The following is a 26,707-nucleotide window of genomic DNA, read 5'->3' as shown; positions in this document are numbered from 1 at the left end:
AAGTGTTTCTGAAATGAAGAAAGTTAACTTTGAAGATTGGGGTTGTGCTTTTCATCTAAGTTATTAAGGTTTTTGTAGCTAAGGTTGTATTTTAATTCATACTGTTCCACATTACTGTTTTGCTGTGTCACTTCAGCAGAATGGAATTCGACACGAATACAATTCTCAAAAACATTTAATTCCAAATGATTTTACTGTGACTTTCATTTGAGTTCTTTATGCATGTGCTATTTTTTATAAGGATATGTGTGACCTAAAGAGCCACTTGAGGTTGTTATTTGAATACTTATAAATGACAGTTGTTATTTGTGTGTAATATTTTCTTTTTTGTAGATGACCGTCGTGATGTGAGTAGGTATGGAGAAGATAATAGAGGATATGGCGGGTCACAGGGAGGAGGTAGAGGGCGTGGGGGATATGACAAGGATGGAAGAGGTCCTATGACAGGATCAAGGTAAGTATGTAGATAAAGATGCCTACATTTCTTTTTTTTTTTTTTTTTTTTCGGTGTTACTTGGCTAGATCAATTCCAGCATCTAATTTAGTTAAGAGACTTAAAAAAGGGATTATGTGTTTGAGAAAAGGGCAGAAATTAAAAATGTGTTTTCAGTCTTAAGATCTCACATAAATGACCTTAGAATAGGCTATGTTAGCAGTTAGTTTATGTGGTACATGTTAAACACCAGTAGAGAAACAACTGTGGTTGTGGTTAAACCATTTGACTTTCCTACCAGAGCCAGAATCTGAACGACTCTGGGAAATCCAATGTTTGTATGTGCAAATAAAAGGTAAGTTAATTCTAGATTGAAGGGCAGAAATGTTATTTCTTAATTTCAAATCTCCTTGGGAAGGGAAAGTATTAGGGGGCAGTAATGGAGTAGAAAGGTGGGGATGGCAAATAAGAGAAAGATTTAATGTAATGAAACTGTTTTGTCTCTCTTTATAAGTAAATAATTATTGGAATAATTAGTGTATCATCATATAGCAATATGTATTTTGTCTAGACTAAGTTGTGTAAAGGAATGCCTTTTTAATTTAGCTTTTCTTTTCTTCATGCTAGTGTTACCAGGTTTTTGTATTTATTTACTTATAGCATATGTTATGAAGCTAGTTTTAAATTGCTTTTAGATATATCTGTAAGTTTACTACTTTGACACTAAAAACAAAAATAAAAAAGTAGTTGACATCTGTCCTCAGAAGTTTGCAGGTTGCGTATTTGTGTGTACATATATAGGCTAAAAGGTAATTTACATTCCTTGGGAATTGAAATGGTCAGTGACCTGTTACTGAGACTTATCAGTTATATATCAGCACCAGTTAATTCTTTTGCTCCTTAGGGACTGTCTGTCCCCTCAAGTGACCTAAGAAACAACCAGTTGCCCACAGACTGTTAGTTCTTCAAGTGAGCCAAGATTTGATTTCACTGACTTGTATTTCTCTATTTTTAGTGTACAGTGCTTTGATTTTATGGAAAAACTAAATTCTAGACACGTTTGAAAATTTTTATAAGACTTGGACATTAAATATGTTGATTGATAGCCAAAGTCAGTTTGCCAAAGTAAGACAGATAGATTCTATGCCTCTTCATTGTCAAAGAGAGCAGTATGCCATCATGTAGACATAAATGGACAATGTAAAGTGACATGGTGCTTCCTATACCTAATAATAGCCTCCCTGCTATCCCAAACAAGATAACCAACAGGTATTTTTAATTTTCCAGTTAATAATGTTCTGGATAGTTGGCTGCCTTGAAATGCTATGTTTTATAGTGCATCATAGCTTTAGTTTTCTTCATAAGGAAGTTACATCCTAATTGATTATCTGTTAAACTATCACTGTATCTAAGAATGGAGGAAGATAGGGAATGGGTAGGGAAGTCATTTTAAATATATTTTCAACTGTGACTCATCTTGTATCTAGAGGGTTGAAAGGACTTTGAATGCTCCTTCTGATAAAGGAGGGAAGGAGTACCTTAACCAACCCTGGGGTCCAAATAAGTACTTTTATAAACTCTCGGCAACTTACTTTGTACAATTTGTGCCCCAGATAGGATTTAAGTTTTTTATTTTTCTTTAATACCCCTTCATACAAAATCATATGCAAAAGTCCAATATGTAGTTGGTCAAAATATTACTGATTTGATTTCAGTGGGGGAAAAGATTGAGTAAGGAAGGGATCTGCAGTCTTGCCTTAGACTCTATCATTTATTGAGATGTTCATGAAAGGCCTTTTGTAGAAATACATATGGATGTCAATTACTCTATATTGAGTTGGCAAACTATGTGAAAGGCCAGATAGTAAATGTTCTGGTTTTTGTTAGACCATATGGTTTCTCTTATAACTATTCACCTCTGCCCGTGGAGCACCAGAGCAACCATAAATAGTATGTAAATGAATAAACAGGGTTGTGTTCCAGTAAAGCTTCATTTATGGATACTGAAATTTGAAGTTCATTTTTTTTTTTTTTTTTTTTTTTTGGTGACAGAATCTCACTGTGTCGCCCAGGCTGGAGTGCGATGGTGGGATCTTGGCCCACTGCAGCCTCTGCCTCCTGGGTTCAAGTGATTTTCCTGCTTCAGCCTCCCAAGTAGCTGGGACTGTGGGCACATGCCACCATGCCTGGCTAATTTTTTTTTTTTTTTTTTTGTAGAGACGGGGTTTCACTGTGTTAGCCAGAATGGTCTCAATCTCCTGACCTCGTGATCTGTCTGCCCAGCCCTCCCTAAGTGCTAGGATTGCAGGCATGAGTTACCACACCCAGCTGAAGTTCATATAATTTTTATGTGTCATAACATCTTGTTTAAAGATGTGCTTTTTAGCTTATTTATTGGAATAAAGTGTTTTGAATTTGAATATAAATGACCTGTTTTAGGATTTTTTTTTTCCACACAGTTTTGCATTTAAGTACCAAAATACACAAACATTTTTCATTAGTCTTCATCAACACTCCCATTTGTGTTTTCAGTCATCTTAAAAATAGCAATTTTGGGGGGGACTGTTTGAAGAATATCTGGTATTAGTTGGATTTATATTAAAAGAAGAATGGGGCATAGGCCGGGTATGGTGTCTCACACCTGTAATCCCAGCACTTTGGGAGGCCGAGGCGAGTGGATCACCTGAGGTCAGTAAAAATACAAAAACTTAGCCAGGCGTGGTGGCAGGTGCCTGTAATCCCAGCCGCTCTGGAGGCTGAGGACGGAGAATCACTTGAACCCGGGAGGTGGAGGTTGCCGTGAGCCGATACCGCACATTGCATTGCAGCATGAGCACCAAGAGTGAAACTCCATCTCAAAAAAAAAAGAAGGAGCATAACTTATGGATGAGGATGTGAGGTAAAGGATGGGATATTCTTAGACTTACAGATTGTGTGATTGCCTGGCTAGAGGAAGAATTCAGATCAAAAAGAAGCCATCAGCTTTCCAAGTGTGAAAGAGAGATAAGTGAAGATTATAGGGGACTACAGGAAACTTAATCTTTTTGAAAAAGCAACTGTAGCAAAAAAAACCACAATTTCTTACTGTCATCTAAAATTGACATGGACAGCTTAGTGGACTAGAAGCTTGGGGTACAAATTCTCCCAGTGATTTTTTAGTTTTAGCATTGTGATTAATGCCTTGTAAAATTACCAGAACTTAATAAATAATAGCTTTTCATTATTAGCATGCCATCAAATTTAGTAGCTGTTTCAGGCTTTAATGGGTCAAGCCTAAAATTATCCAGATTTTTGAGGATCTTTTCCCTCTTAAAAGAGTGTTCAGTTAGCTCCCATAGAACTATGCATGTATACAGGGGCACATGGGTCTAAAAAATAAAAACTGCATATGTTCTGGTGACAGTCTAGCATAGCATTGCCCAATAGAAATATAATGTAGGTCACAAATGTGACCCGTATAGTAAATTTTCTAAAGCCACATTAAAAAGAAAACACAAATGAGAAAATATATTTTACTTAACCCAATATATTCAAAATATTTAATCATACAATCAGTATAAAAAGTTTCTTTTTGTTGGTCATGATGGCTGGTGCCTGTAATCCTAGCTACTTTTGAGGCTGAGGCAAGAGGATTGCTTGAGGCCAAGAGTTTGAGCCTAGATGAAGCAACATAGTAAGACCTCATTTCTTAAAAATTAAAAAAATTAGCTGGGCACTGTGACATATACCTGTAGTCCCAGCTAATTGGGAAGCTGAGGCAAGAGGATTGCTTGAGTCCAGGAGTTCAAGGCTGCAGTGAGCTGATTGTGCCTGTGAATAGCCACTGCACTCCAGTCTGGCCAGTAGTGAGACGGTCAGATTCTATTTCCTTCCCTCCCCTGTCCCATACCACTTCAAATGTTGGGGGGAGGGGTGGAAGGTTGGGGGCAGTGGTGTGGGGTTTGTAATTCTAGCACTTTGGGAGGCCAAGGCGGGCAGATCACAAGGTCAAGAGATTGAGACTATCCTGGCCAACATTATGAAACCCTGTCTCTACTAAAAAATACAAAAATTAGCTGGGCGTGGTGGTATGGGCCTGTATTCCCAGCTACTTCAGAGGCTGAGGCAAGAGAATTGGTTGAACCCAGGAGGCGGAGGTTGCAGTGAGCCGAGATTGCACCACTGCACTCCAACCTGGCAACAGTGAGACTCTGTCTCAAAAAAAAAAAAAAAAAAGGTAGTGTACATTTCTTTATTCATACTAAAATTTAGAAATCCATTTTGTATTTTGCATTTAGAACATGTCTCAATTTAGACTAGCTGCATTTCCAGTGCTCAACAGGCCACATGTAAGTAGTGGATACTGTTGGACAGTGCAGCTCTAGAATGACAGATTCTTGGCTTCCTAAGATGTTCATAAATGCTGAATCCAGAAAGCATTTTTGCCATGCATGTAAGACATAGGAGGAAATAAAATGCAAATACAGCTGTTAATGAGAATAATATTTCAATCCATTGAGTCACTTAAATGTGGAATTAATGTTGGTCTTCTCCTCACACTCAAAACATTGTATTCTGGATTTAGTAGTCTGAAAACTCAAGCACAGGGTTTTTAAGCTAATCTTTCTCCATTTTTAGCTAAGCCCTTTTCTCTCTAGTTAGTAAAATTTTCTAAGAATAGAGATTCCTGCATTGTCCTTTTACTTCTTGGCAGTTTTAGTCCATAAATAGACATATTTAGATTTTTTTTTTTATTAAAAGATTGGGAGTAGAGATTCTGTCAAAGAACTTTTTCTCTCTTGAGAAGCATCTGAAATGGAATCTGTTGTCTCCTATAAATATGTACTGCTGTAACAGTGAAAGAACCCTCAGAATATGCCCTCATGTAGGCTGCTCATTGTGGTTTTGAACTTGGGAGAACTTGGTTTTGAACTGTATTTGGGTCAAGAATATGCAACTGGGCAAGTGCAGTGGCTCTCGCCTGTAATCCAAGCACTTTGAGAGGCTGAGGCAGGTGAATTACCTGAGGTCAGGAGTTCGAGACCAGTCTGGTCAACATTGGTGAACCTCATCTCTACTGAACATACAAAAATTAGCTGGGCATGGTGGTGGGCACCTGTAAGCCCAGCTACTCCAGAGGCTGAGGTGAGAGAATCGCTTGAACCTGGGAGTTGGAGGTTGCAGTGAGCCAAGATCACACCATTGCACTCCAGCCTGAGCAAAGAGAGGGAAACTCTGTCTCCAAAAAAAAAGAAAATGTACCTAGGTGGGGGCTGTGGCATGTACCTGTAGACCCAGCTACTTAGGAGGCTGAGGTGGGAGGATCACTGGTGCTCAGGAGTTTGTGACCAGATTGGGTGAAATAGCAAGACACGGTCTCAAAACAACTAAAAAAAAGCAGCTAGTTTTCTTATGCAGGGGGTACTCTGCCAATAAAGTTGAGTATGCTTATATTAAGTCTCTGTTAAATATCTCTGCTACTTCAGGAATATTTTATGTGTACATGTTTTCTGCTTTTTCTGGGAATTAAAGCAAATTTGTTGTGTCAATATCTTGACTCATAGATGTTCAAGTACTTTCATGTCTTAATTTGCCTTAGTATGTAGAAAAGGGACTTGTAACGCTAATGCAGATTTTAAAGAAAGATTGTTAACTTCAGGCACATTTTCTGTTAATATCTAACAGTACTTCTTGAAGGTTATTTTCTGTATTTAATAAATTTCCTCAAAAAGGATAATTTTCTAATAAGGATAGAGAAAATGATTGAAATGTTTGAACTTGAAAGAAGGCTTTGCATAAAATTATAGATATCTAGATAAATGCCTAAACCAAATGTCTAGACATTTCAGACTTAAATGTGCATATGAATTATTTGGGGGTGTTATTAAATGCAGATTCTTATTCAGTAGATCTAGGGTGAGGCCTGAGATCCTGCTTTCCCAAGAAGCTTCCAGGCTATGTTTATGCTTGTATTCCATCATGTTTTGGGTAGTAAGGATACAGAGCCTTATTTTGTTAAGGAGATTGAAGCCTATGAAGAATTACTGACATGTCCACATTTTCAAGATTGATTAATGATAATTGAGACAATACCCTGAGTCTTTTGGTTTGAAGACTAGTTCTTTTTCCAATGTATTATATTAATTCCAAATTTATGGCCATGTGTTGAAATCTTTAGCTGCCTTTTTTTTTTTTTGAGACGGAATCTCGCTCTGTCATCCAGGCTGGAGTGCAGTGGCATGATCTTGGCTCACTGCAACCTCCAGCTCCCATGTTCCAGCGATTCTCCTGCCTCAGCCTCCCAAGTAGCTGGGATTACAGGTGGTGTGCACCACCACGCCTGGCTACTTTTTTCTATTTTTAGCAGAGACGGGGTTTCACTGTGTTGGCCAGGCTGGTCTTGAACTCCTGACCTCGTGATCCGCCTGCCTTGGCCTCCCAAAGTGCTGGGATTACAGGTGTAAGCCACCGCACCCAGCGCAGCTGCTTTATTTTAAAAGGAAATGCTCTGTAAAGATGACATTAAAATGTATTATATGGAAGAATAGGAAATCATAAACCTATTCAAATGTTATTTGTTTTATATCCGTTTATTGTTGCCAGGAGTATGTCCTTATTCTGTTGTTCAAAGTTATATTGCTGGCCAGAATGGAAATCACAGGAACTAGCTGATGTATGAAATCGCCTGTTTTCCATCCATTGTGGCCAGATTTGGTATTCCCTTAAGATGACAACAAAGTAATTAAGAGGCATCTCTTCTAGCACTTATTTGTGAAATTAACAACCCTCAATTTCCTATTTTAAAAGTCATCTTTATCCTTGGGACTTCAGCCTACTGACATAAGAATGTGGGCATAATATTTTCACTAGTTCTTTTCTCGCCTTGCTTTTCAGAGTTACAAAACCTCTGAGATACCTTGGTTTCTAATAATATTTTCAGCAGTTTAATCCCAACTCTGTTGGCTTCCCTTTCTTAAAGAGTTAAGTATCAATATACATGTCATTTAGAAGTATAGGGAAGGCTTCGATACTACCTCTTGTAAAGTAGGGGGTCTTAGAAATTCAGTGGCAAACTGTATAGGAAGGGCCTGAGTTTCATATTGTCTGTATTGCCTTGAAATAGCTTTAGTCTCCTGCTTAAAAAGACATCCTGGAAATCACGTAAAAAGTAACAATAAATTAAAATGCATGTGTCTGTACCTAAGACAGTTGTAAGTGGAAATATTTTTACCGCAAAGTATAATAGAATGGATTTATTAAGAAGGGAGAAGTTTTTCCATAGAGTGTTTTATCTCAGTGGCTTAGAAAAGCCGTCTGTAGGGTAGGGTAATCACTAAAGCTGAGGGTCTTCCCCCTCCCCCAAAAGATATCCATAAAGTAGAGATTTCTAAGCAGTGAGAGACTTCAGTATATTAGATTAGCTTCTTCGGTTATCATAGAATAAGACCATTAGTAGTAGATCTGATATCACCATCTGAAAACTTTGAGTGTTTTTGTTGCCATATCAGCATATGAATCTTAAAGGATTACAGAATTCAGTTAAGAGAAAGAAGCTTTTATTGGATGAGTATTTAAAGATTTTCTGATAAGAGAGACCTTAGATTTCTTACATAAAGCTATGCTCTCAAGGACCACTGACTTAACCTGGCAGTAGTAATTTGCCAGATAAAAGTTGATGTCCTGGTGTGGTGGCTTATACCTATAATCCCAGCACTTTGGAGGCTGAGATGGGCGGATTATTTGAGGCCAGGAGCTTGAGACCAACTTGGCCAACATGGTGAAACCTCATCTCTACTAAAAACACAGAAATTAGCTGGGTATGGAAACGCATACCTGTAATCCTGGCTACTTGGGAGGCTGAGGCAGGAGAATCACTTGAACCTGGGAGGTGGAGTTTGCAGTGAGCTGAGATCTTGCCACTGTAATCCAGCCTGGGTGACAGAGTGAGACTCTTGCAAAAAAAAAAAAAAAAAAGTCCTCTGGGCAACTGCATAATTGGACTATGTTGCCTTGTGTATGTAATGTGCACTAATGATGTGTATACACAGCAAATGGAAGCATGAACCTCTGTAGTGCTGATGTGAAGAGATGTAGTATAGTGGGTGTAAGGATGGTGATTTTTAAGTGACGCTCTTTTTAGTCTTCTGTCAGGGTTTTGAATGATTTGAAATTTTGAAACTACTTACATTTAGTCTTTTATGTATATTTGTATCTCACTTTTAAAATTCATCTCATAAAATCTACTATTTGGTATCACAGCAGAACCTAATACTCAAGTTTTTAACCTCTCCCATTCTACCATCAAAATCTTAACCTTGCTTTATATTCTTCTATTCTTTTTTCTTTTTCTCATAGTTAGAAAGTACTCTTTGGGGAAAAAACACTTGCTCTAGTTTAGTATTCTTTATGCTGTACCTCCAGCATTAAGTTATGGTTTAATAGTATCCCTTTGGCTTGGGGTTGGGAAGATTTAAAAATAAGAGTATATTAGCTGTGTAATAAGCTTGAAAAGACATCTTGTGGAAATAGATCCTTGGGAAAACACTTGGATGGAAACAACATTTAGAACTCTATGAAATGGAATTTACTGAAAACTTAGAGGTGCTACTGTTTTCCTAAGCACTCTACTTGTGACAGTTAAGTGTAGATTGAGCCCAGGGCTCAGCACATTAGAGACTTAAGGAAGAAATCATTTCTTCAATTTTTCCTCTGCAGTGGTGGTGACCGCGGTGGCTTCAAAAATTTTGGTGGTAAGTGCTGAGTATCCCAAAATGTTTCAGTGGAAATGCTATATAAATCTAAAAGCCACCAATATCCCGCAGATGTATTCAAAAGTCATTTCTTATTCTGTTGAGGCTGGTGTGTGTTGTGTGCTTTTAAAAAAAATTTATATATATATGTATATATATATATACACACATATATATCAAAGTAAACATTAAAGAGCCAAAGTTGATCTCAAACAGTCCAATGGGTTTCTACACAGTGAATTTGCATGAAAGAGTCTGTGGTGACCAATGAATGAGACCTTCACTGGATTTTGACAGTTTGTTTTTATAAAGGTAGCTGACATGGTGTTTTAAAATTATTAGGGTTGTCCAATCAGCCTTCACAACCGTAGCTTAACAGAAGTGATACTAGCATGATGCTAAAGTGGCAGGTGCTGTGTAGGACAAGTTAAAGGAAATGTTGACATTCATCTTGATTTCTAGACTTTAAATAAAACATAATTTATATATTTACTTTGTAAATCTGTGATGGTTGACTTTCAAGGATTTTGAAAGTGTTGACTTTTCATGCTTTGGTTTATTACTATTTTGTTGTTGTTGTTAATGATTTCAAATGAATTGCCTTAAATAGCTTTTATTTTTCTTTTCTTTTTCCTTAGGTCACAGGGATTATGGACCCAGAACAGATGCTGGTAAGGTTTATGGTGGTTTGTCACTTTGCCATTAAGAAAATGTTAGTTTTCCATTTTTTGAAGGGAAAAGTGTGTGTTTGGAGGGCTTAGTACAGGAGAAAGATTTAATTTGGGGTACTTTATTTTTAAAGAAATATCAGAAAAATTCAAGGAGATTGGATAGGAAAGTTTGCTGGGGAAAATTGCTGTTTGTGCTTTGTTATATTTCTTCTTCCATGAAGAAATACTTGAATTTTTACTGCTAGTTAGTATTAACTATTTAAAATTATTATAAATAAAATTTAATGAAATTATATCATTGTGGAATTAGAAGTAGAAAAATTGTTTAAGAAAGAAAATCCTACGTTGGATTGGTAGTCTGCTTAAGTAGGCTGACTTAGTGAATTCAAGAAACCTGAATTCATACATGAGAGAATTGTCTTATTTTGGGTAAAGGTCACTGATTTTATGTGGCTTTTTATTTAAATGATATTCAAGGCTACAGCCTTTACCTGTAGAGCCTGTTGAAAGTTTTATTTGAGAGGTTAAAAATCTATTTGAGCCAAAAATTTGAAGTCAAAACTTTTGTTTTTGTTAAGATTCCAAAGTATTCTATACAGATGGCAATTTCTGAATTATCCCTTGATGGACTGAATTTTTGTACATCTTTCTTACTTTGTTGTACTAATCCAAAAGTAAGCATGTAAGGTAAGGTGGGTGTACAAGGTGCTTCTGCCCTCTGGTATATACAAAGCTTATTGCAATGAATGGAAACAGCAGTTCTGCTTGGTGGCTTGCTTGGAAGTTCAAAAGTATCAGATTTGGAAAATTTTCTACTAGAGAATCTTTAAAAAAGTTGATTAACCATAAAGAATTAGAGTTCTCCAGAGAAATGAATGCTAATTTAAACTAACTCCATCTATCTCTTCATGACCTTTGGCCCTATGTCAGAATCTGAACTGTGAGATTTGTAGGATCATCCTGAATTGGTATATAGGTATTTCACATAGTGTGAACTTGATCCACTTTACATGAAGTTTAGTTATAAGAATTGATCTAACAAGTAATTACTGTGCGTACTTTGTGTGTTTATATATGATTATTATATTGGTCCTTTCCTTTTGGTCATAGAAACAATTGAATATTGGACAAATTACTGTTTTTGAGTACTGAACAGAATTTCATAAAAGCAAGGAATATGTAAAAATAACCACCACTTTTTTCTCTTAGATTCAGAGTCTGATAATTCAGATAACAACACAATCTTTGTGCAAGGACTTGGGGAAGGTGTCTCTACAGATCAGGTTGGAGAGTTCTTTAAACAAATAGGAATTATCAAGGTGAGTACAAATATATTGAAAATCTCATAATATTCTGGTTATGATACATAGACTATGTAGTAAAATTTTATAGTATGCTCATTTATGTCTGTAGACCTTTGCTAAATTGTTGAGTATATGAAGATTTTATTATTTTATTCCTTGCTTCTGTTTACCTTTCCACAGTCTACCTATGCTTTTAGCTTCCATTGTAGGACTCTAAAATTAGCTCTGTTTCATTCCTAAAATTGTGAGAAATAAAGAAGTTGCTGAGAACATTTTATAGACTGAAATATATGCAAACTCCAGTTGTTACAGCTCTTGGGAGGGGTTATTTTATGTTTATACTAGAGATAACATGTTATCTTATAATTGCTCATTGTTCACGAAAGTGTCTTGTGCACTATTAACTTCATGCATATATTTTTCATCTCTTCAACTAGAAAGTAGCTTTAGCAGTGTTTAGATAGTAGCAGTTGCTTGGAATCCGTTTGCATCTGCACTTTTTTGGTGTTATGGAATTACTCACTGTTTTCTTTCTTTGGGAGTTATAATTTGTTAAGGAATTAATTACATACAAAATATGGAAAAAAATTCAGAGGTTGTTGTTGTTTTGTTTTTGTTGTTGTTGTTGTTGTTGTTGTCGTCGTCATCTTGAGACACAGGGTCTTGCTCCATTGCACCCAGGTTGGAGTGCCACTGCATGATCATGGATCACTGCAGCCTCAATCTCTTGGGCTCAAGCAATCTTCCCACTTCAGCTTCCTGAGTAGTTGGAACCACTAGTGCATGTCTTCATGCCCAGCTAATTTTAAAAAAATGTTCATAGAGATGGGGTCTTCCTATTATTGCCCAGGCTGGTCTTAAGCTCCTGGGCTCAAGTGATCCTCCCACCTCAGTTTCCCACCACGTGCTGGGATTGTAAGCATGAGCCACCACATCTGGCCTAAATTTCACACAGTTTTGAAAAAGTAAAAATTCTTCTCTGTTTTATTCCCCTGTCCCAGCCAAATCCCAGTGTAATGTTTTAGAAGTTATATATTTACATGATGAATTATTTACATTTAATTTTCGTGGATTTAAAGAAATTATAAACTGGATGTGGTGGCCAATTCCTGTAATCATAGCACTTTGGGAAGCTGAGGCGGGAGGATCACTTAAGGACAGTGGTTTGAGACCAGCCTGGGCAATACAGCAAGACCCCATCTCTACAACAACAAAAAAGCTGGGCGTGGTGGCACTTGCTTGTAATCCCAGCTACTCGGGAGACTGAGGTGGGAGGATTACTTGATTCTAGGAATTTTAGGCTACAGTGAGCTTATGATGGTGCCACTGTATTCCAACCTGGGTGGCAGTGAAACCCTGTCTTAATTTTAAAAAAAGAAATTAAACATAGATAAAACAGTATACTATATCATTTTTCACTTAGTGTAGCTTGCAGGGTTATCCTTGTTCAAACCTACAGGTAACTTGATATTAGGTGCATAGTATTTTATAGTATGGATGTGTGAATTCCTTGAAAAAATAAATCTTGATATATCTAAATGATACATGATTACTTATCTTTAAATGCTAACACCAAGTTTTTTTGCTTTTCCTCAGACAAATAAGAAGACTGGAAAACCAATGATAAACCTTTATACAGACAAGGACACAGGGAAGCCAAAGGGGGAGGCAACAGTGTCATTCGATGACCCTCCTTCAGCTAAGGCAGCCATTGACTGGTTTGATGGTATGTCATTCATATAGTTTTAAACATGAAGTTTGGATAAATGTTTTCTAGTCTGGAGTTCAGAATATGCTCAGTGGTTATATTCATGCTTACTTTTGCAGATGTTAAGAATACAGGCCAGAATTTTTATGTACCTTTAGAAATGAGATGAGCTCTATCCAAGGACAGGTTGGTCTAGCATATTTCCTTATATCATGCCTTGTGCATGAGTCTAGCCTGGCACAGGTGTAGAGAGTTGACTTGGTTGACGGTACATTATTTTTTCTTTTAAAAAAAAAATTTAAGAGGTACAGGTGGCATTTTGTTATATGGATATATTGCATCGTGGGAAAGTCTGGGCTTTTCCTGTATCTATCACTTGAATAATGTACATTTTACTTATGAAGTGATTTCTCATCGCTGACTTTATATTTTGAAATTTAGGCCAGATGGCATTGCTTATGCCTATAGTCCCAGCACTTTGGGAATATGAGGCAGGAGGATCAGTTGAGTGCAGGAGTTGGAGACCAGCCTGGCCAACATAGTGAAAGCTTGCCTCCACCAAAAAAAAAAAAAAATTTTTTTTTTTTTTTTTAAATAACCTGGATATAGTGATATACACCTGTGGTTCCAGCTACTCAGGAGGCTGAGGTAAGAGGATTGCTTGAGACCAGGATGGCAAGGCTGCATTCCAGCCTGGACAACAGCAAGAACCTGTCTCAAGAAAAACCCCAGTAAATAAATAAAGTAAAATTCAGCTTAATTTCCCTTCAAATATAAAGTAAATACCTACTTAGAAGAAATAGACAATTTTTTGTGGAAAGGAGAAGAAATGAGCAAAATATCTATAGTCCTCTACTCAAGTGGCCACTATTTCTTAATAATTTTCCTTTTACTGTTTTAAAATGTGTTTTATAACATAATACTCCAAATAGAGTTTTGTCTTACCGTTTTTTCATTTAACATTTTAACATAATTTCCTCATGTTACAAATTTGTTTTTGTTGCACCCTAGTTTAAGTAACTAACACTTATTCCATGTTTACTGAGGTTTATGAGCTAAACATAACTTTAAGAGCTTTACATGCATTAACTCAGTTTAATCTTCATAGTAATCTTATGAGACATAACACCCTGTTACTCCCATTTTACAGACAGTGAAACTGATGCATAGAGAAGCTAAGTAATTTCCAAGATTACAGAGTAAGTGGCAGAGTCAGATTCAAACTCAGACATGCTGGATCTACTCTCTCCAAAGTACTTAACTATGCTGAATTGACAGACACTTGCAGCTCCTTCCAGTTACAAGATTATTGTACCTGTGTCTTCCAAAACATAATTGCGTTATATTACTTCTTTAAAGATGAGATTGTAGGCCAGGCGCAGTGGCTCACGCCTGTAATCCCATCACTTTGGGAGTCCAAGGCAGATGGATCACAAAGTCAGGAAGTTCAGGATTAGCCTGGCTAACATGGTGAAACCCCATCTCTACTAAAAATACAGAAATTAGCCGGGTTGTGGTAGTGGGCACCTGTAATCCCAGCTACTTGGGAGGTCGAGGCAGGAGGATTACATGAACCTGGCAAGTGGAGGTTGTAGTGAGCTGAGATCCTGTCACTGCACTTCAGCCTGGGTTGCACAGCAAGCCTCTGTCTCAAAAAAAAAAGATGAAATCTGTCCCCACTGTCCCCTATCTGTCCCCACTTCTGTATTCTTTACTTTTTTAGATTAATTTGTCAGGCTTCATCAACTTGCTGTTGAAGGCTAAGTCCATTTTTTCTTACTTTCTGTGTTCATAAGAATAAGAGAAATGACTTATGAAGCTATTTCTTTTGCGTATGGTATATTCAGAAATTATAGTGACTTTTGTCCATAGGTCATATGTACCTTTTAAACCTAACTCTATAGTTCAGATCTTACCAATTCTTATTTACTACTACTTTTTTTATAAGTTACCAATTCTTAATATACTACTTTGGAAATGGTAGGAAGATTTCAAATGGTACCACAGGCGTGTGGTAAAATATGAGTGTCTTTTTCACCTTTGACTTCCATTGATCTTGTTTCCCCTAGTAAGCACAGTGGGCAATGCATATAAGCATATGTGTAGATAAGTATGTACATGTTCTTGCACTTGCACACATACTCATTCCCTTAAATAAACAAGTGGCATCATACTTTACATATTCTACAGTTGGCTTTTTTCCCATGTAAAAATATTAGATATAGGTGGTTCCCCCCACCCATGGGAACAGGTAGACATGTGCACCTGACTTTTTTTTTTTTTTTTTTTTTGAGACTGTTGCCCAGGTTAGAGTGCAGTGGTGTGATCATGGCTCACTGTAGTAGCCTGGACTTCTCAGGCTTAGGTGATTCTACTACCTCAACCTCCTAAGTAGCTGGGATCTACAGATGCCACCACACCCAGTTAATTTTCTTGTATTTTTTGTAGAGATGGGGTTTCACTGTGTTGCCCACTTCTTTGGCCTCCAAAAGTGCTGTGATTACAAGTGTGAGTCATCACACCCAGCTTTTTTTTTTTAAATTATGTTTTTAATTTTTATTTTAAAGAGGATGCCACTCTTTCTTCCAGGCTGGAATATTGTGGCACAATGATAGCTCACTGCAGCCTTGAATTCCCAGGCTCAAGTAATCCTCCTGCCTCAGCATTCTGAGTAGCTAAGACTACAGGCGCATGTCACCATGCCCACCTAATTAGACATTTTTTTCAGAGACAGGGTCTCGCTATGTTCTCAGGCTTGTCCCAAGCTCTTGACCTCAAGCAAGGCTCCTGTCTCAAGCCTCCCAAAGTGCTGTGATTACAGATATAAGCCACTGTACCTGGCCTTTTTCCCCACCCCTGACTCCTTGCTGGTCCAGTCTGGTCTTAAGCTCCTACACTCAAGTGATCTCCCACCTCAGCCTCCTGAGTGCTGGGAGCTGGGACTACAGACACACACCACTGCACCCTGTTTGTTTTTATTTAAGCTTAGAGATAAATGACTATTCCCCAGTGACAGATAGGCTCTTTTCAGTAATGCCATTTTCAGCACTGTTACCTTGACTCTTTAGAATACTAGTGCATTTGAATTTCTGTGAAGACATGTCAGTTATCCCTCTGAAACTAAAAATTTCCAATACTGTTTAATGTTTTTGTTACATATTTTGTAGCATTGCTTCAAAACTGATTTCTTTTTTCTTAGGAAAAGAATTCCATGGCAACATCATTAAAGTGTCCTTTGCCACTAGAAGACCTGAATTCATGAGAGGAGGTGGAAGTGGAGGTGGGCGGCGAGGTAAGATCCTTGCTCTGCACAGTTCTGGATAGTATCCAAGGGTTTAAATTTGAGTTCATGTTCTGTTCTATTTGTGTGAACTTGCTACTACTTTTCTCTTACTAGGTCTTTTTCCCTCTATCTTAAAATAAGTTCGGGTACTGAATAGATGGGGTAAATGACATATTGTAATAGGTAAAAAAGTGGGAAATGGTTGTAGAAATCTCTCTGGAAAGCTGTATCGTGGTTTCTTGGTCACTTGGAAATTATGAGGCAAGAGACAGTTTTTTTTTGAGACAGAGTCTTGCTCTGTTGCCCAGGCTGGAGTGTAGTGGCATGATCTCAGCTCACCACAACCTCCGCCTCCCGGGTTCAAGCAGTTCTTCTGCCTCAGCCTCCTAAGTAGCTGAGATTATAGGCATGTGCCACCATGCCCAGCTAATTTTGTATTTTCAGTAGAGACGTGTTTTCTCCATTTTGGTCAGGCTGGTCTCTACCTCCTGACCTCAAGTGATCCGCCTGCCTTGGCCTCCCAAAGTGTTAGGATTACAGGTGTGAGCCACTGCACCTGGCACAGCTTCTTTATTTCTATTGGATTCATATTCTCGTATTTTGTGTGTCTGTTGGTGGATGGACGTTACTGTGGCCTTTGCTATTCATATTCTCTAATTTGGAATTTGTCTTCTCTTTTTTTTTTTTTTGAGACAGAGTTTTGCTCTTGTTACCCAGGCTGCAATGACACGATCTCGGCTCACCGCATCCTCCGCCTCCTGGGTTCAGGCAATTCTCCTGCCTCAGCCTCCTGAGTAGCTGGGATTACAGGCACACACCACCGTGCCCAGCTAATTTTTTGTATTTTTAGTAGAGACGGGGTTTCACCTTGTTGACCGGGATGGTCTCGATCTCTTGACCTCGTGATCCACCTGCCTCGGCCTCCCAGAGTGCTGGGATTTGTCTTCTCACCTAATCTTCATCATGGAGATTCTTAAACTAAGTAGCGTACAGGTTAGGCATCCTAAGTCTGAAAATCTGAAATTGGAAATGCTACAGAATAAAAAAAATTTTTTTTTTTAATTTGAGACAGAGTTTCGCTCTGTTGCCCAGGCTAGAGTGCAGTGGCATGATCTCGGCTCACTACAACCTCCAACTCCCTGGTTAAAGCACTTCTCCTGCCTCAGCCTCCCTAGTAGGTGGGATTACAGGTGCACGCCACCACACCCAGCTAATTTTTATATTTCCAGTAGAGACAGGTTTTCATCATATCGGCCAGGATGGTCTCTATCTCCTGACCTTGTGATCTGCCTGCCTTGGCCTCCCAAATTGCTAGGATTACAAGCATGAGCCACCATGCCCAGCCCAGAATCCAACAACCTTTTGAGCACTGACAAAATGATGCTTAAAGGAAATGGTCATTAGAGCATTTCAGGTTTGGGATTTTTTGATTTGGGCTGCTCAGCTCACAAGTATAAGGCAAATACTGCAAAATCTGAAAAATCTAAAATCAGAGTGTCCCAAGTATTTGGGGGGAAGGGATACTCAACCTGTATTGTAGAAAATGGACTTTGAGGCTGGGCACAGTGGCTCACACCTGTAATCCCAGCACTTTGGGAGCCTGAGGCAGGCAGATCATGAGGTGAGGAGATAGAGACCATTTATCCTGGCCAACATGTGAAACCCCATCTCTACTGAAAATACAAAAAAATTAGCTGGGTGTGGTGGCACACGCCTGTAGTCCCAGCTATTTGGGAGGCTGAGGCAGGAGAATTACTTGAACCCAGGAGGCAGAGATTATAGTGAGCTGAGATCACGCCACTGCACTGTAGCCTGGGCGACAGTGACACTCCATCTCAAAAAAAAAGTAAAGGGATTTTGAAGTTTTTTAATGTATTATTTGCACCGTATTGTGTGCCTAGGGTCTGTTTTCAAGTTTCTCTGTTTTCTGAGTACGAGACCCAAACCAAAGAGTTACAAAGTCCTGCTATAAGGGATTAATTTGCAGAGTCCTGCCTAAGCATTGATGGGTACCTACTCTTACATTATGTGATGCTTTTCTTCTGTTTTGTTAATGTCTGCTGCTAATTTTTCTCCCCTGGCCCCATCCCTCTAGGACGTGGAGGATATAGAGGTCGTGGAGGCTTTCAGGGGAGAGGCGGAGACCCCAAAAGTGGGGATTGGGTTTGTCCTAATCCGTAAGTATCTTGCTTACTTTGGTGAGAGTAGGGGTTGGGGTTGGGGTTGGAGGGTACAGAAGGGGGTTCTGAGTCCATTGGAAACTGTAGGAGAATTATTTTCCTCCTTTCTTAGGTCATGTGGAAATATGAACTTTGCTCGAAGGAATTCCTGCAATCAGTGCAATGAGCCTAGACCAGAGGACTCTCGTCCTTCAGGAGGAGGTAGGTCAGCCTTTTAATAGCATCTGCATTGTGCTTATCTTCTGACTAGCATTAAGCGGGCTTTACGTTCTTCTGCTGGCCTCATTGTTTGCATTTCTACTTTGCAGATTTCCGGGGGAGAGGCTACGGTGGAGAGAGGGGCTACAGAGGTCGTGGGGGCAGAGGTGGAGACCGAGGCGGCTATGGTGGAGACAGAAGTGGGGGTGGCTATGGTGGAGACAGAAGCAGTGGTGGTGGCTACAGCGGAGATAGAAGTGGGGGGGGCTATGGTGGAGACAGAAGTGGGGGTGGCTATGGTGGGGACAGAGGTGGTGGCTATGGTGGGGACAGAGGAGGCGGCTATGGAGGAGATCGAGGAGGTGGCTATGGAGGAGATCGAGGTGGCTATGGAGGAGACCGAGGAGGAGGCTATGGCGGAGACAGAGGCGGCTATGGAGGAGATCGAGGAGGTTATGGAGGAGATCGAGGAGGTTATGGAGGAGATCGAGGAGGTTATGGAGGAGACAGAAGCCGGGGGGGCTATGGAGGAGACCGTGGTGGTGGCAGTGGCTACGGTGGAGACCGAAGTGGAGGCTATGGAGGAGACAGGAGTGGTGGCGGCTATGGAGGAGACCGAGGTGGGGGCTATGGAGGAGACAGAGGTGGCTATGGAGGCAAAATGGGAGGAAGGTGAGTATTAGAATGCATTTATTAACCTTTTACCTCACTGCACCTGTATTTGGGGGTTTGAACCACATTTTTTCTTTTTTTTTTTTTTTAATTGAACATTTTAATTTTTTGGAACCTGAATTTCCCATTGGCAGTTCTCTCACGATGGAGAAGATAATTTAGTTTTCTGCTTAGCAATTTCTAAAATTTTGTTTTGGAGCTTTTTATTGTTTAACTTTAGTTTTTATTGTTTTTTAGAGACAATAAAAAATTTAATGATAGAGACAGGGTCTTGCTCTGTCACCCAGGCTAGAGTGCAGTGGTATGATCATAGCTCATTGTAACCTCAAACTCTTAGGCTCAAGCAATGCTTCTGTCTCAGTCTCCCACATAGCTGGGACTATAGGTGTGTGCCACCACATCTGGCCAATTTCAAATTTTTTATAGATATAGGGTCACACTTTGTTGCCCAGGCTAGTCTCAAACTCCTGGCCTCAAGTGGTCCTCCTGTCTTGGCCTCCCAAAGTGTTGGAATTACACGTGTGAGCCACAGCACCTGCTGGAAATTCTTTTCTTTTTTTTCTTCTGAGACGGAGTTTTGCTCTTGTTACCCAGGCTGGAGTACAATGGCGTGATCTCGGCTCACCTCAACCTCCACCTCCTGGGTTCAGGCAATTCTCCTGCCTCAGCCTCCTGAGTAGCTGGGATTGCAGGCACACGCCATCATGCCCAGCTAATTTTTTGTATTTTTAGTAGAGACAGGGTTTCACCATGTTGACCAGGATGGTCTCAATCTCTTGACCTCGTGATCCACCCACCTCAGCCTCCCAAAGTGCTGGGATTACAGGCTTGAGCCACTGCGCCTGGCCCCTGCTGGAAATTCTTATTCATAAGTCTTTGTAATTGTTTTGTTTTATCTGTGTGTGTATTATTTTTTTCTCATAGCTAAAGATAATTGAGATTGAGAGATAATAACTTGAAACTTTGTGTCAATCAGGAGTTCCTAATCTAAGTGAAGGAACACACCTTTCATTGGGTGGTTCTTTTTTAAATCATATGTACTACCCTGCAGTTGTTTTTCTAGAGATTCTGATAATAGCTTTTCCAGATGAAAACTACTGATGGGAATGCCTTGTGCACATGAATGGTGTAGACACATAAGAAGTTGAAGACCAATAGAAAGTAACTTCAATTATTATTATTCTAAGGACCTGTATGCCAGAGGCAGTATAAGGCAGTGAGAATTAGTATTGATTATGGTTAAGAGCATGGATTTGGGAAATTGTCTGGGTTTAAATTCCAACTCCACTTACTAGCTGTGTGATCTTAGGAAAGTTACTTAATCCTTTGGAGTGTCAGTACTCTTATCTGTAAAATGGGGCTAATAAAACATCCTTTTTAGATTTGTATTACATTGCATTGTACTAGTTGCTGGCCCATAGTAAACACTGTATAATTTTTATCTATTAGTAATTATTGGTAACTTAATTACCATCTGTTGAACACTTCTTACTGTGTGGCCAGTAATGTAAAGTGTTCTGTATTCTTTAGTTCTAGTCCTTCCATCATCCCCATGAAGTAGGTATACTTCCCATTTTACAGAGTCAGAGTCATTTAGTATAACTTTTCTAAGGTCACATAGTAAATAACAGATCCAGAATTCATACATGTAAGTGCTTGCTCATTCCACTATGCCACTCTTCTATTTAGAATGTAAGAGAGTGAAGCAAAGCTTCTTCTAGGAACTTTGTAAATCTTAAAGCTGATAAATTATACATTTAAGTATCTTCTAGGAGTATAGAAATAAATCGGGCATGATATCATTCTTTAGAAATTGAATGGCCAGACACAAGTGCTCTGAAGAAGTGTCTGATGCTCCCCCTTAGTAGAAAATTAGAATTTAGTCTGGCTCTTTATTTTTCATTCCTAGAAACGACTACAGAAATGATCAGCGCAACCGACCATACTGATGACTGTTTTGAATGTTCCTTTGTCTCTGACATGATCCATAGTGAAATTGCCAGAGTTTTGCCTGCTGCTTTCCTCGTGGCCTCTTCTTGGGTAGTGAAATTAAGTGACATTTGGATTTTTATTTGGGTGGGAGGGGTGGGACAGTTTTTCTTTTAGAAGTGTCCGTTGAGATTTCCCCTTTTAGTTTCCAACCTTCTCCCCAACCCTTGGAGCTAAATGCGTTGTAAAATATTGCCAAAATGAAAAGTGTTTTGTAATACTGCAATAAAGACTGCTTGTTTTTGTGGACTTTTGTACATATTAGTGCATTGTTCTGTCACACTCAGGACTCAGTTACATTAGACTCTTAACCCTAAAGAATTAGGAAATGAATTATACTTCAGTAAATTAAAATGTTACTTTTGACAATATTTATTGAGCTCCTGCTGTGTTTAGTGGTTCCCAAGAATGACTACAAGTTAGAATCACCTGAAGAGTTTGTTAAAATTAGATTACTAGGCTTCCCCCGGGTCTGCTGGATCAGAACTTGGTGAGGTATGGGGAATTTCGGCTGGCAATATTTGTTTATATCAAGCTTACCAGGAGATTTTGATACAGTTGTTTAGTATCAGTTTACAGTTGACAACCATTTATGTAGGGCAGTGTTGTAGATGCTGGGAATATGGAGCTCCAACAAAGAGAAAGGATTTACAAGCTCGGTTAAGATGGCAAGGTATATGTTTGTTTTTTGCTGTTTATTAGAGCACTATTTATTCTACTCTTAACTATGGGTAAGGCACAGGATCAGATTCTAGACACATTGCTGACCAAGTAAACAGAAAATGTAGTCGATAAGTGCTTCAGTAAAAAGTACAAGCTGCTTAGAGGGCTGATTTGAAGGATACCAAATTTAATCACATGGGAGTAGGAAAAGGCAAATGTCGAGGGAAGTCTAGGAGTTCATTAAGTACAGAAGCTGAGGTGAAAAAATAGTGTTCCCAGCAGGAAACAAATGAACAAATCAGAAGTTAAGAAAAGGAGTGGGGAGAAGGATCTGCACTTGAGAATTGTATGTAGTTCTTTGTGACTGAAGGAAAGAGTTCAAGGGTGGTCATGCAAAAGAAGACTGGGAGAGGTAAACAAGCTCTATGACAAGGTCCTTACATTTCACTTCTTACCTCCCTCCAAATAGTCATTAAAAGATGGTAAATAAATGGCTGTGGCATGATCTGATTTGAGTGGCATCAGATAGATGATGATTATGACTGCCTTGTGGGAAGGCTGGACTGGAGACAGCCGATGAGGGATTATATTGGTCTGAGGCACAGATAGTGACTAGGGGAATGGAGATAACTAGATTTGAAAAATGAGGAGGGAAACTTGATAGGACTTAATTGGATATCTGAAATAGTGAAGGAATAGTCTGTTTTCTGGCCTGCATGATTGAGCGGATATGCTGTTCATTAGGAAAGGACATTGGGAAAGGAACAGCTTTGCTGGCAAGATGGGAATTCTGTTCTGAATATGTTGAATTTGGAGTACTCGAAACTTCTAGATATAGAGACATCCTATAGTTCTGCAACTCAGAATGTAGCATTTAATACCCCGTTCCCCTGATATCTGCCTTACTGAATTATATGTCTACCTTCTCCTCAATTTGACCTCTACATGTTAGAAGTTTCTCAGGGCTTTTTCTAAATCCCTTTCTCTTAATCACTTTTATCCTGAGCAAGTTAATTCAGGATATGTCTTTAAATGCCATCTAATATGGTGATGACTACCAAATTTATGTCTCCAGTCCTGACCTTTTCCCCTCTCCCAGTTGCGTACTTGACCTTTGCATTTGGATGTAAAATAATTGTGTTTAAAGAAATGAGTACTGAATAGAACTTCAGTACTATTGAGCTTCCCTTCCAAATGTTTCTTCCTGGTGTTACTAAGCCCTCCAAAACAAATTTGTGAGTGAGGCCTGGGCATATTTTAAAAGAGCCCCAGGTGATTCTACTTTTTAGGGACAATATATGGAAAGAGAAGAACCTAGGAGGAAACTGAGCAATACTGACATTTAGTAGATGAGCAGAAGAGGATCCTAAAACCGACTGGGAATGCTCAGTGAGGCGTGGTCAGTGGAACCCAAAGGAAGAATGAATGTTAGGAAAAGCTAATAGTATCAAGTATTTAAGCCAGGCTATGTCCTGTAAAGGGTAGAAGGCATTCATTATATTGAGCAATATAGGCATTATACATCTCAACCTTGATGCTATTGATATTTTGGGTTGGATAATGCCCTTGTGGGATGCCGCCCTGTGCATTGTAGGATGTTTAATAGCATCCCTGGCCTCTACCGGATGTCAGTAGCAGCCCTTACCTCTCCAAGTTGTGACAACCAAAAAATGGCTTCAGATAGCCACTGGGGGGCAAAATTGCTCCCTGTTGAGAACCACTACCTTAGCAAAAGCAGTTTGGTTGGAGAATTGAATTCTGAACTCAAACTGCAGTGAGATAATAGAAATGTACTAAGTGAATAATAATAATTTGAGAAATGGATACAGGGGGTGTGGACAAAGAATTTTGATTATGAAGGGTAGTTAGAGGAGGGGTGATATGAGAGGAGGAGACAGCTAGTGGGGATACTGGCTTGTGGATGGTTATTTTTAAGATGGGTAATAATTGAACATGTTTATACACTACATGGAAGGAATTTGAATAATTGATGTTCAAGTCCCCTGAAGGGATGGCATCTAGAACATTAGTGAAGGATTTGCCTTAGAAGAAGAGAATGTCTCTTACATTGTAATTGGAGGTAAGAATAAGTGCGGATGCTGACAGTAGCAAAAAAAAAAATGACAAACATTAATTGGGAGCTTACTGTGTGCCAATCACTGTTTCTTTTTTTTTTTTTTTGCAGCCCCAGCTGTTGCATGCCAGTCACTGTTATAAGCAGTCTATGTGTATTAACTCACTTAACAAACCTTTAAAGCTAGGAGGTATCGGAAATACTTGACACTCTATGAGGTATATGGTGTAAATGATTTTGAATGCCATTGGGAAGGGACTTTCTAGGGGGTACAGGAAGGAACAGAGGCATTGAGAGATTGAGCAACTTGCTCAAATCAAATCTCTAGGATTCTAACCCAGGCATCTGCCTTAGAGCCTGGGCTCTTATCTACTCTTGTACTACATTATAAACAAGGATGCCTATAGCTGAGATGGCATGAGGAAGTTGAGATAATTCCATCTTAGGTCTTTTTGTTTTCCTAATGAGAAGTTACAATAGTCTGCAGAATTTGGGGAAGTTTTAAGAGATTGTAGGATATGTGAGGATAGAAGAGAAGGCTTGACATATAATCACTGTGGGGATCAGTGAAGTGTGTGCCTAAAAGTCCATAAATCTGCCAGGCAACAATAAGGGCTCAGTTAAAGTAGGAGGTAAGTATTGGGTTTCCAGTCTGTATGGATATATGATTTTTCCACAGCTTTGATAGCTACATGGTTATAGGAGCAGAGGAAGTGTGATTTTGAGTAGGGGTTTTACTGATCAGAGATGATAGTGGAGGTAGGAGAATAGTGAGGGTAGTGATTAATGTATGGGATACAGGTTGAGTGAGAAAACAAAAGGGAATAATGGGGAGATGGAAGGAAGTCAGGAGCTTAGTGTTGATGAGATTCAAAGAACTCGTGTGGATAATAAGAGCAGCACAGATTGAAGGTTGGGTCAGAAAGTGAGATGTGAAGATTTTGGAGACAGAGCAATTCCTGGGGTTGACAAAGGTTAGGTGTGACCTTGGAAGTGGGTAGCTAAAGTGAATGGAAGGGAAATGTCTTTGTAATTGAGATGAAGGACTGAGGGGCTGGAGTATTGAATGGTTGTCCAATGGGATGCCATCAGGGAGGTGACAAGACTAAGATTCAGGCAATGAATGAGAGGAAATGGAGAAATGGACCAGTGGGTAATTGTTCCTTGAGAGCAGGATCCTCAGAGAAACACTGGTTTTTCTTTTTCTTTCTTTTTTTTTTTTTTTTTTGAGACGGAGTTTCACTCTTGTTACCCAGGCTGGAGTGCAATGACGCGATCTTGGCTCACGGCAACCTCCGCCTCCTGGGTTCAGGCAGTTCTCCTGCCTCAGCCTCCCGAGTAGCTGGGATTACAGGCACGTGCCACCATGCCCAGCTAATTTTTTTTGTAGAGATGGGGTTTCACCATGTTGACCAGGATGGTCTCGATCTCTTGACCTCGTGAGCCACCATGCCCGGCCCAACACTGATTTTTCTTTTTCCTTTCTTCCCCTCCCCTCCCCTCCCCTCTCCCCTCCCCTCCTCTCCTCCTTTCTTCCTTCCTTTCTCTTCTTTTCTTCCCTCCCCTTCCTTCCCCTCTCCTCTCCTCCCCTCCCCTCTCCTCTCCTCCCCTCCCCTCTCCTCTCCTCTTCCCTCTCTTCCCTTTCTTCTCCCTTCTCTCTTCTTTCTTGAGACAGAGTCTTGCTCTGTCACCAGGCACCAGGTGTACAGTGGTGCAATCTTGACTCACTGCAATCTTCGCCTCCTGGATTCGAGCAATTCTCCTGCTTCAGCCTCCCTAGTAGCTGGGACTACAGGCACACGCCACCACCTCCAGCTAATTTTTGTAATTTTTAGTAGAGATGGGGTTTCACCATGTTGGCCAGGATTGATTGATCGATCGATCTTTCCCTTTCTTTTTCTTTATTTCTTCTTTCTTTTCTCATTCTCTTTCTTTCTCTTTGAACCTCTGCCCTCCTGTGTTCAAGCGATTCTCCTGCTTCAGCTTTCCCAGTAGCTGGGATTACAGGTGCCCACCACTGTGCCCAGCTAATTTTTTTATTTTTAGTAATGATGGGGTTTTGCCATGTTGGCCAGGCTGGTCCCAAACTCCTGATCTCGGGTGATCCACTCACCTTGGTATCCCAAAATGCTGGGATTACAGGCATGCGCCACTGTGCCCAACAGATTTTTTTTCTTTATTTTTTATTTTTGAGACAGTCTCACTCTGTAGTTCAGGCTGAAGTGCAGTGGCACAATCTTGGCTCACTGCAGCCTCTCCCTGCTGGGTTCAAGTGATCCTCTTGCCTCAGCCTGGGATTACAAATGTGTTTCATCATGTTGACCAGGCTAGTGTTGAACTCCAGACCTCAAGTGATCCTTATGCCTCGGTCTCCCAGAGTGCTAGGATTATAGGTGTGAGCCACTGCGCCTAGCTGAAACACTGACTTTTATATAAAGGTGCAAAACAGTGGTGACATCGGGAGGGATTTAAGAGAATCAGCAACACCTGAGCGATTTCAGAAAGAAGCCCAATCAGTAGCCAGGTTTCAGTTACAGCCTGAAAGATAGATGGGATTGTTTGAGAGAGAGTGTTTTTGTTTGCCATCAGAAGAAGCATCCAGAGATACCATTAGAAAGGTTTGGGGCAGAGGAGAGAAAAGAGGAGGGCTTACATTTTTAATAGTATCTAAGGATCCATCCCAATATCTGAGACCAGTGGATATCTTTGGACTATGAGAGAAGCCAGCTACTGCTTGGATAAAGTAGGCTTCTAAGAGTGTTTTTTCTAGGTAGCTTTGGTAGTAGGAGGGCCCTGGTACATT

The 26,707-nt window shown here is 39.7% G+C and overlaps 1 protein-coding gene across 2 annotated transcripts in view; it reads left to right on the top strand.

Annotated features, from left to right (window-relative positions):
• TAF15 (TATA-box binding protein associated factor 15) overlaps positions 1-21,416 on the top strand; it is a 34,036-nt gene extending 12,620 nt beyond the window's left edge. For both annotated transcript variants that reach the window (XM_008997060.5, XM_002748341.5), the window contains exons 7-16: positions 334-454; positions 9,128-9,162; positions 9,801-9,833; positions 11,043-11,152; positions 12,734-12,863; positions 16,045-16,137; positions 18,224-18,305; positions 18,421-18,509; positions 18,617-19,178; positions 21,088-21,416. In XM_008997060.5, the coding sequence (XP_008995308.1) occupies positions 334-454; positions 9,128-9,162; positions 9,801-9,833; positions 11,043-11,152; positions 12,734-12,863; positions 16,045-16,137; positions 18,224-18,305; positions 18,421-18,509; positions 18,617-19,178; positions 21,088-21,127 (1,295 nt within the window). In that variant the 3' untranslated portion in view covers positions 21,128-21,416. The remainder of the gene's footprint in view (positions 1-333; positions 455-9,127; positions 9,163-9,800; positions 9,834-11,042; positions 11,153-12,733; positions 12,864-16,044; positions 16,138-18,223; positions 18,306-18,420; positions 18,510-18,616; positions 19,179-21,087) is intronic.
• The last annotated feature ends 5,291 nt before the right edge of the window (positions 21,417-26,707 follow it).

Source organism: Callithrix jacchus, chromosome 5 (genome assembly GCF_049354715.1).
Source record: "Callithrix jacchus isolate 240 chromosome 5, calJac240_pri, whole genome shotgun sequence".
Lineage (NCBI taxonomy): Eukaryota > Metazoa > Chordata > Mammalia > Primates > Cebidae > Callithrix > Callithrix jacchus.
The sequence above is the reverse complement of the archived record's forward strand: the minus strand, read 5'-3'. Positions and strand labels throughout refer to the sequence as shown.